Source organism: Pestalotiopsis fici (assembly GCF_000516985.1).
Source record: "Pestalotiopsis fici W106-1 unplaced genomic scaffold PFICI_Scf_5, whole genome shotgun sequence".
Lineage (NCBI taxonomy): Eukaryota > Fungi > Ascomycota > Sordariomycetes > Amphisphaeriales > Sporocadaceae > Pestalotiopsis > Pestalotiopsis fici.
Genome location: NW_006917095.1, coordinates 3,806,837 through 3,816,918, shown reverse-complemented (window position 1 = coordinate 3,816,918; position 10,082 = coordinate 3,806,837). Strand labels below are relative to the sequence as shown.

At 46.6% G+C, this 10,082-nt stretch overlaps 4 protein-coding genes across 4 annotated transcripts; 2 read left to right on the top strand and 2 right to left on the bottom strand.

Annotated features, from left to right (window-relative positions):
• Positions 1–265: 265 nt before the first annotated feature.
• On the top strand, positions 266–1,626 carry PFICI_08436 (uncharacterized protein; the record flags this gene model as incomplete). The annotated part of the gene is made up of 2 exons (XM_007837017.1): positions 266–1,247; positions 1,418–1,626. 2 exons carry the CDS (start codon positions 266–268, stop codon positions 1,624–1,626), a joined length of 1,191 nt encoding a protein of 396 aa, XP_007835208.1.
• A 2,806-nt stretch (positions 1,627–4,432) lies between these two features.
• Positions 4,433–6,101, top strand: PFICI_08435 (uncharacterized protein; the record flags this gene model as incomplete). Its single annotated transcript, XM_007837016.1, has 3 exons — positions 4,433–4,503; positions 4,565–5,303; positions 5,364–6,101. 3 exons carry the CDS (start codon positions 4,433–4,435, stop codon positions 6,099–6,101), a joined length of 1,548 nt encoding a protein of 515 aa, XP_007835207.1.
• A 110-nt stretch (positions 6,102–6,211) lies between these two features.
• PFICI_08434 (uncharacterized protein) lies at positions 6,212–7,198 on the bottom strand (the record flags this gene model as incomplete). Its single annotated transcript, XM_007837015.1, has 1 exon — positions 6,212–7,198. The coding sequence occupies one exon, from the start codon at positions 7,196–7,198 to the stop codon at positions 6,212–6,214; it is 987 nt and encodes a 328-aa protein (XP_007835206.1).
• An 801-nt stretch (positions 7,199–7,999) lies between these two features.
• PFICI_08433 (uncharacterized protein) lies at positions 8,000–8,538 on the bottom strand (the record flags this gene model as incomplete). Its single annotated transcript, XM_007837014.1, has 2 exons — positions 8,000–8,299; positions 8,347–8,538. 2 exons carry the CDS (start codon positions 8,536–8,538, stop codon positions 8,000–8,002), a joined length of 492 nt encoding a protein of 163 aa, XP_007835205.1.
• Between the last annotated feature and the right edge of the window lie 1,544 nt (positions 8,539–10,082).

Sequence of the window (10,082 nt, the reverse complement as noted above, 5' to 3'; positions counted from 1 at the left end):
AACTACATGCTCGGCAATTGTAGTATACCATCAATGTATGTCATGGCGTAACCCGATACTTGCGGTCGCATTGGCAAAACCCTTGCTTACATACTCCTAATACCCTTAATCTTGGGTGGGGGGTCACCTCAATGTACTGTAAGCACCAGCGATAACTTGATTCCACAATGCTTACGTGGAACCATGGTGTATATTTTCTTTCTTCAGGAACTTGTTTTGACATATCACTTCAACCTTCAACTCACACAAAGACGAAGCTATGACCATGAACGCAAGCTCAATGCAACGACCGCCAATCATCATCATTGGCGCGGGTGTGGCTGGCCTTACGCTGGCGCAAGGCTTACGCCTTCGGTCAATACCTTTTCGCCTCTTTGAACGCCATCCAAAATCGCACTCATCTCAGGGGCATCGTTTCCGTGTGTCGAAAGAGGGTCAAGAAGCTCTGAGTACCGTCCTGTCGTCTGAACTCAAAAACATATTCGCAAGCACGGCACCTGGCGTACCCCGGATCGAGCCAAGATACGTCGATACCAGGAATCTCGACTTTTCGAGACCCAAGCCAGTAGATCCAGTCTCTATACCGATGGACAGGACATGGTTCCGCATGTTATTTACCCTGGATATTGAAGATGCCATCGAGTATGGGAAGGAGTTCAAATCATTTACAACTATTGATCAACATATTCAGGTCCATATCAAGGATGGCTCGCATGTGATCGGGAGGCTCCTTGTTGGGGCAGATGGCATCAAGAGTCATGTTCGCAGACAACTGCAGCCCGAACGCAAGTTTCTTGACTTGGATCGTTGGGTCTTGTGGGGGCGAACCCCAATGACAGAAAGTCTCAAGGAGTACTTATCACAAGACCTCCTAAGCTGGTGCATGTACCTTGACAACGATGCCAATGTTCAAGCCATTGTTGAACCAATGTACTGGCCAATTAGCTTGGCTCATAAGTCGCAACTCAGGTTACCCGAATTCCAAGATTATTTGTATTGGGTTATATGCACAGCTAAAGGACAATTCTCGGCAGAATTGCCCAAAACGACGGAAGAGAAGCAACGGTATTTGATGGATGCGACCAAGGCCTGGCACCCTACACTAAAGGCTCTATTTTCCTCGGCATCACATGAGCGATCAGCTTGTGTTTGGGTCTTATCCAGCATACCAGATATAGAAATCTGCTCAGGTATTGGAACCAAGAGTGTTGTTCTCATCGGGGATGCAGCGCATCCAATGAGTCCCAGTAAGAAATCCCAGTACAATTCAACTCTGTGTATTTCTTGTCTTTTCCTCGAACAAAACTGTATGTGGAAGATATTCAGATCTTCCCTGTATTGCAAAATGAACATGAATACCCATCCACTCTATCCCTTTTGCTTTCTTGTGAAGATATACTGACGACGAAAATCGCAGTGGGAGGATCAGGTGCTGATACTGCAATACGTACTGCAGCTGACCTGGCGGAAACTATCGCTGAACAAGGCATCACTCCAGAGAAAATTGTCGATTTCGAGCGACGCATGGCTATACTGGCAAAAGAAAAGATCGAACATTCTTTCAGTGGGGGTAAGAAATTTTGGAAAGGTACAGAATGGAACGAGTACAGGGAGATGAACATTTGATGCACGTATATATTATGCGAGACTGCACACAACATATAACAGCGCATGCAGTAAATTGTGTGATTGACTCATTAGGCAATTAACAAATTATTCAACAGCCTTTAAGAACGCAATTGGTCTGTGGTTTTGTTTGAGCTATTATCTTGAGAATCACACGTTATTATTATTATTATTACCAAAAGAGTTACAATTTAACCCGGGCTTTTCGTATTCATAATCGCAACATAGCGACAGGATTAAATTAGTTCATTAATTCACGAAAATATATTAATCCTTATATATAAATTTCATTATTAATATATTATATTATTTACGGATGCTTAAAAGGTAAATTATTAAAAAACTAAAATTTAAGTAATATTACTTTATTAATAATAACGGCAAAAATCCACCCTTTTTTTTTAAAGAAAAAAGTTTATAAGAAAAAAGAAAAAAAAGAAAAGAAAAATGCATAAATAATAATAAAATTACTTAATAACGTAATTTTCTTTTTCTTTTAATATTATTATTTATTATTATTTTCTTATCGTAGCCACAGAGTGGTAAGCGTATAAGGCTTAAAGCGGTTTTTTTTTTTAAAACAGTTTGCCCTTTGGTGCTCCGTGAATATTTCGAATGCCGCGTATCTTTAAAAGGATGGCTTCTTTTCCTAATTAGCATCACGTAAGACGCAATTAGGATTGGACTTCTACGGTAAGCTGATAAAGAATGTTCGTTTCCAGCCAGCAGCTTTGAATTTAACAAGGACATCGAATCTGTCGTTAAGAAAACTCTTTGGTTTCTGAGCGCACTTTTTACTTCAAGAACCGCATTATGGTTGAAAAAAAATAAAAGAAGAAATAATTGCATGAGCAAAATGAGTGCACCGCGGTCATGATCCCTAGAACGTACTTGAACAGACACTAAGCGGCGGATTACCGATAAGATCACTCTGGATACTGTTTGCAAGCATAGTTTGGTATTATATCTTATATCTTGCGGCTGATATCATTGTCTGGCAACCCACTACGAACTCTGCGTGATGCAGACAGTTCAGCTGTAGAGGTGAAGGTCTGACAAATATATGCCCCCAAACCACCACTGACTTCAAAACTGTGCGACGTTATGCCACACAAGCAGTATGAGCGGTCTGGTGACTAGTACACGGCTATGATAAATCTACCGAGTAGAAATGAATTAGCCAAAGCACGATCTGGTTGTACTTGTCTACTGAAATTCATCTTCTTGCGAAATGACCGATAGAAACTATTCCAATGCAAAAGAGGCTGTGTGAATAATTTCAGCTGTTCCACCGAAAAGATGGCGTAGGGATGACTGGTTCTGTATAGCATGGGAGATTCGAACCATATCGAGCAATTCTCCCGATGGCCAAGAATACGCTCCCGCTTGGCTTCATCATATGATTAGCAACAGCTTGCAGATCCTGCATGAAGGGAGCGTAGGATTGTTATTCACCTGCAGCATACGTTTGAGCACACTCTTTCTTCGCGGGTCTCAAATCTTCAGAGTATGTACTTTGTACATCGTACTGCGACCAGCCTCCCCCGCCAATGCTCACTCGCGAACCAGTTGCATTGTACCCCTGTCGTAGCTGCAAGTTTGTGCTCAACGGTCTTAAAAGGTCCAAATAAGACCCACGGACATACTCGCTAGTCACGGACCGTATGGATAGGCCAAGGTGCTGAGATTGGTGCATACCCCGGATTCTTAATCGGGCTCCAAAAATCGCGAAGGCAACATGATTCATCGACGTAGGCTACGATTTGTGGTGGCTACACGCCTCTATACAACCCTAGTTCCTACGTTTGGGGGTCCTAGGTGGCAAGCCGGCCCGGTATTCGTTCGGCAGTTTCAATCCACTTGTGAAACAAATGACACTATATTGTTGCCATACCAAGGTGAGGAATAGGCGCACCAATTGCGATTTTGGTTCGACTACCCCACGAACTCTTGGATCGGATCCATGACAAGTCAAAGACCCCGCAAGCCAAGCTGAGATCATGCTTGTGTCCGTACGAAGTAGAGTGACTATTCCTGTGAAAGAATTTGGGAACCTCTACTTGCGTAACCTCTGTTCGAGAATCCAGCTATCGCTGCTAGATCAGCTTACTTTTCCTCTCACTCGGGTGGCTACATTGTGGTCAGACCAGATTAGTTTGGGCGGCCATAAACTATACTCCATGCTGCATGAGTTTGGAGAACAAGGTTCACATAAACTCTTGGAGTCTTGGGACCTTCACTGCTTGTCCGCTCTTTCATGGCCACCCTCTATTGCCATCCCTCGTACACGGGCGGTGCATTCTCCAATTCTTGGCGTGTAAGTTACAGGTTACGTACAAACCACCTCAATTCCCAGTCTTTCGGCCCCAAGTCCATTCACCAGCCAATAGGTGAATGTCGCATGTGGGGATGAATATTCGACTCGAGCATAATAATCCGGAATTGTGTAACTTGGCTAGGGTCAAGTCTGGAGTTAGAGGGCCCATTTGAGCCTGTCGAGCTCGTGGTCCCATTCGTGGGACTTGGACTGGGGCCGGATGTTTCGATGATGCATAGTAGGATTGGCGTTGTAAACACTTCCCATCCCTGCGAAGTGCTTCCAAGGCATATGAGTTGGGGGTTACGTTGCCCAGGATAAAGTATAGCTACCGGCCAGCTGGGACGCACCTCGAGCCCTCCTCAAGACCTCATCCTTTTGTGTCTCTTCCTCGATTCCGTTTTGAATATTGCTACATCAACATATTGGGCGCGTTATACGTTGCCTCTTGTATGAGCCTGGATTCATCTTGACATTTCATTATTGATCATGGGGATCACGTTCCCAAAAATTTATAATGTCCACTTCGTGGCTATTATCGCCACACTAGGTGGTGCTCTGTAAGACGTATCCTGGAACAAAATGTTTGTCCGAACTAGAGGACTCACTCATGATTTACAGTTTTGGGTTTGATATTTCATCCATTGCTGCCATTGTCACCTCGCAGCAATATCTCGACTTTTTCAATAAGCCTGCGGGAGCCTTACAAGGTGCAATCGGTTCGGCCCTCGCTGCTGGTTCTGTCTTGGGGTCAGCAGTCGCTGGTCCTTTATCTGACAAGATCGGTCGCCGCGACTCCATCTTCATCGCCTGTTTCTTCTGGCTCATTGGTACAGCTGTACAAGTCGCGGCAGGGAACTCGGGAACCCTGATAGCCGGTCGCGTAATCAATGGTATAACGGTTGGAATCACCTCGTCTCAGGTTCCTGTCTACCTGGCCGAGATCGCCAAAGCGGAAAAGCGTGGTTCTATCGTCATTATCCAACAGCTCGCTATCGAGTTTGGTATCTTGGTCATGTACTTTATCGGCTACGGCTGCACTTTTATCGACGGAAAAGCTTCTTTTAGAACTGCCTGGGGCACCCAGTTCATCCCTGCCTTCTTCCTGCTCCTGGGTCTGCCCTTCTTGCCGCGCTCGCCGAGATGGCTTGCAAAGGTTGGCCGTGACAAGGAGGCCATTGAGACTCTAGCTCGGATCCAGGCCGGAGGGAATATTGACGATCCTCTTGTCATTGCCGAGTGGAACGAGATCTCAACTACTCTCATTGCGGAGCGCGAGGCCGGCAAGGGCTGGAGAAAGTTCATCAAAAATGGCATGTGGAAGCGTACTTTGGCTGGTATGTCAGTTCAAGCCTGGCAGGTGAGTAATAGCCGTCACTGTGACTTGAAATAGAAACATGAGCTGATCAAAGTCTTACAGCAACTGGCCGGGGCAAACGTCATTGTGTACTACCTCACATACATTGCGGAAATGGCGGGTCTTTCGGGTAACGTAGGCATGGTGACATCCGGGGTACAGTATGCCGTCTTTATCATCTTCACCGGCGTCATGTGGCTCTTCATTGACAAGACCGGACGGCGGACTCTACTGGTATGGGGTGCCCTCGGCATGGGCTTCTGTCATTTTGTCATTGGAGGTGTCATGGCCGCCCACAACTACTCCGTGCCCGATGGCGTCGATGGCAATCCGAACGTCATCTTTGCCGTTACCAGTGGAGCACCGGCCAATACTGTAATCGTCTTTTCATACCTTTTGATTGTCGTCTACGCCTTAACCTTGGCCCCCGTATGCTGGATTTATGCGGCCGAAGTCTGGTCTCTAGGGACACGCGCAACCGGCATGTCTCTTGCCGCTCTGTCCAACTGGATTTTTAACTTTGCCTTGGGCATGTTTACGCCACCCGGCTTCATCAATATCAAGTGGAACCTGTTTATCGTGTTTGGTGTGCTCTGCATTGCGGCGGCCGCCTGGTTCTTTGCCTTTTACCCTGAGACGTGCGGCAAGACCCTGGAGGAGGTCGAGCTCATGTTCTCGAAGGACGGGCCCAAGCCCTGGAAGACCAAGAAGGGCGAATCCAGACTTGTAGCTGAGATACAGGCCGTGATGGAGAAGCATCATGAAGAGCCTGTAACTGATGCTGTTGAGGCAAAGGCTTAGCGAAACGAGTGCTTGTATTTACTGGGCTTATATTCTTTCGGTAGATTTTGTGTTTATTTAAATAGCGACTTCGACAAGAAAGAAGTACACTTCGAAACAACAAGCTGAATTTAAACCTCAATATTAATCATGTCTCGTACCGACTCGGTGATCTCAGCTATCTGCCCCTCCATATCATTTTCTATGTCGATGTTAAGCTTCAATTCTTCATCTAGGCTAGGTACCCGGCGTGCGTTGCTGGCAAAGGCTCTAAAAGAAGTCGGGAAACTGGTCATGGTTGTTGGGTCGAGCGGTCGAAGAATAGGCAGTTCTTCCTCATCACCACCTTCATCAGAGCCACGTTCAAGGGGCACAAAGATGATGCCAATGCTGTAGTCCTTGACGGCTTTTCTAATGGCGTCTCGGTGCCACTGTTCCAGCTCTGGGTGTGTAAGCACCATGAGCACGGGATTAGCAAGTCGACGACGCTCCTTCTCGGACGGTGGGATTGACGTATGGAGGTTAGCTACGGGACCCTCTGATGAAAAGGTGCTTGAAGCTGGGGGTCCTGAGTGTGCAAAGCTCGTGGACTCGCGTCGGCTGCTCGCAATGCTGGATCCCGGTGCTGCGCTTGACGAGACGGAAGCGACTGAGCTTGCAGAACCTCTGCGACTCGTTGAAGTAGACGAAGCGCCTCCAAAACCCGAGAAGCCCTCACCTGCCGCTCGAGACTTCTCGGGAAAGAGAAGCCCAGTGCGAGTCATCTTGGATAGCCACATGCGCTGATAGCGTGCTTCGTTTGGACCCAATGGTGTCGGTGATTCGACTGCACCAGCATCACTACTCATTCCAGTCGTGGGCATCTGGCGGTTGAACCCAACACTTGCAGCTTTGGCGGCAGACTCGTGCATGCTGTCGCCAAGATAGAAAGCACAAGACAAGGCGGCAGATACCTCCCGTGCAATCTGGACCTTCCCCGGTGCGTTCGTGGAGCCTGAGATGAGGACAACATATTTCTCAGGCTTGCGTGAGTTGTCAGAGTCTTCAATCTTGTCAGGAAGTCGGTGGACTAGGACCTGAGGTGTTGCTGGCCGAGGGGGGAGTGGGAAGTCTGACATGGCGGGAGAGCTGGAGATGCACTAGTAAGCAACTTGATATTATGCAAAAGAATTTCTCGTTGGCTAAACACAATGTGAGCTGGAAGCGCAATATAAGACCAGAGAATTCGGACTTGGCGCCAAGCAATGAACAAAATCTGTTTATTATACAAAAGCTGTTGTAGTCGGGGCGGTCTGACCTACTTATTACCTTCCTAAGGTGAATCCTTCAAGTGCGGGGTCAAACACACTCGACGTAAAAATGAATCAGCCCGGTAATAAATGGACATGTCCCATTCGTGGCTTTCAGGTTTTGATCATATGATGGGAGTATTGAGCCTCGTCACCTCATTCATTCCCAAGTGAAGGAGTAACTTGCAATCGTAATTATGTATAGAAGCTGCAAGACGTCAGGCATATCATGTACCTGTGTTTCAGTGCTGAGTATGTCGATTCCGAGAAGCTCCCAGATTTCTTGGATCATCAGCACAGGTTGCGGAGGGACTCTTGCTGTTATATCACCACCTTTGTAGGAATCGCATTGTTTCACGCGCCCATATGAGGCTTTTGTTACGAGGCAGTGGTTAACTGTATACAATTATCGAGCTGCCCACTGCTTAGTGACCTCAATCTGATCTTCAGTAGGTACCTATGAAACCAAGCATTACAAGGAACCCATTAGACGTATGGAGTTTTGTCGCAACATCCATCCTAAACAGACCCTGAACCAGTATGCTGAGCCATGGCGTGAGAATTTGCCAGTACTTTTGTGCTATTGCCGCCGCTCAAAGATTCATCCCGAGTATTAGACTATGTCTGATCCTAGATCTCGCCATCCTCCAGAACGTCGGCCTCTTCCTGAACATCGGCATCCTCGTTCTTGACATTCTTAGCCTTGGCGCGCGACTTCTTCGTAGTTCTTCCCTTTTTGGCAGCGGGTACAGAGTTATCAGCGGTGTTGTCGGCGCCCTTGCGCTTGGGAGAGGGAGCAATGGTTGCATCGCCCGCATTGCTGATGGTGTTGAAGAAGGTGGTGAGCTTGCGCTTGGTTGCGTTGAAGCAAACTCGGGCACTGGTCGGGTTGGCGTAGCCGGTTGCCGCAGTGAACTTGTCCAGGTCGATCTAGAGAAACAGAAATTAGCAACATTGTAGAAATGCCGTGGATCGACACTGAGTAATGGATTGGATGGCCGACGCAACGTTCGGTCCATCTTGTGCCAAAGCTTCCGGGAGGGAGAAAAGGTGGAATTACTTGCCTTGCTGTCCTCTAGGCAGTTCCAAGCAATGGCAACGAGACGAAGGTCATTATTGGTCAAGTCGCCAAGATTGAGAGCGTTCTTCGCGCCCTTGTCAGTAGCCATTTTGCCTGATCGAATGAAATAGGGTTCGTAGATTTGAGTAGATGGAGTTGGATTTGAAAGTCGTTCTTTGAGACGTGGTCCAATGGCGGTGGGAAAAGCTTGAATAGAGTGTGTAGATATTGTTGGGTCGTTTCGAACTAAAGGTGCAACAGGATGGGGTTTGGGACTGGAAAAATCGTGGAAAGTACGAGGTCACGTTTGGATACTGGCAAACTCCGGTTGACATGCAGAGAAACCGATATTTGATTGTCCCTACAACCAAGCGAAGATAGACCGAGTGACAGATGATTGTTCTGATTTGCTTGGGAATTCAGTGATTGTTCTTAAATACGTCGATACTAATTATTATTTCCTTACGCGAAAAGAGGCCTGAAATTGGCAACTACAAATAATAGCAGTAGAACTATCACTCTGTACAGGATACCATCCAAAATTCATTGGCACGCAAGTAGATTATACGAGCAATGGCAAATTAGACAGCACAGTATACAGTACATATCACACCGCTTCATTTCATTTGGCTTCTGATCAATATTGCCACAGGAAGTAGAAACTTGGTTGGATAGAAAGGTTTTGCTCCTTCCAGACCACGAAAATGACATTGGTAGCCAAATACAATAATAAGCCATCTCCCCAAGCGTCTAATGTTTTACTTGTGGAATCATGAAACCTACCTTTGTTGTAGACCGTTTTGTCTCATTTCATTTATATCTATTCGCTGTAACCATTCTATTTGGTACTTGTAACTATTTATTTATGCCTTAATAGAAAAGGGCATTAGAAGGCTGTATGGGAAGGGGGAAACAGGATCGGCGGTTCAATCATCACCAGGTAGCGAGACGTACACGGAAATGGACCTTGCCCACAGTTTTAAAGCAACTGCCATGTAAATTATTATCTGTGTGAGCTTGATGCATTCAAAACCAGATATCTCGACGAGTCTACCATTGCCTGGTAACGTTTATTTTCGAGTACTTACTGAACCATTGCTGCAGGCTAGCCCCTTCTAGATTGCAAGAAGTCTTGGAAAGATACTGGTCAGTCAATTACTGAGAATATGACATGGGTAACATATGTCTGTTGTTACAGAAAGACACCAGGAAAATACAGAATGTGGTTCGTTCTTCCTCGTGCTCAAGGAGGCACTTTGATGTGGTTCTCTCGTAACCCGCATGAATATTGGAGATAGGTTTGAGGGCTACAGAGTCAAGACCTTTTCCAGCATCGTCTCGTCAGTCCCAAGCCAAGAATAGAACTGTACTTAGTTGATTGTCGTCGTTTCCAGTCATTTTGATGTTGGAGTCCCAGTCAGGCTCGATTACTGTCATTTATTTCGCAAGACTGCTATTGCCGAACGTGCATCTTGGCAGGAGTATAGGAATAGTATAACATGCAACTAAGAGGGGGATAAGATAAGGACTGCGAAGCTTATTAGCGCTTCGGGATCGCCCGTAGGTACTGGAGCACTCGTATCTCCACCACGCTGCACCAAACTCCGTGCAAGCCGGGGATCCCGTCGCCATCGAGGTCGCCAAATAGCGCGT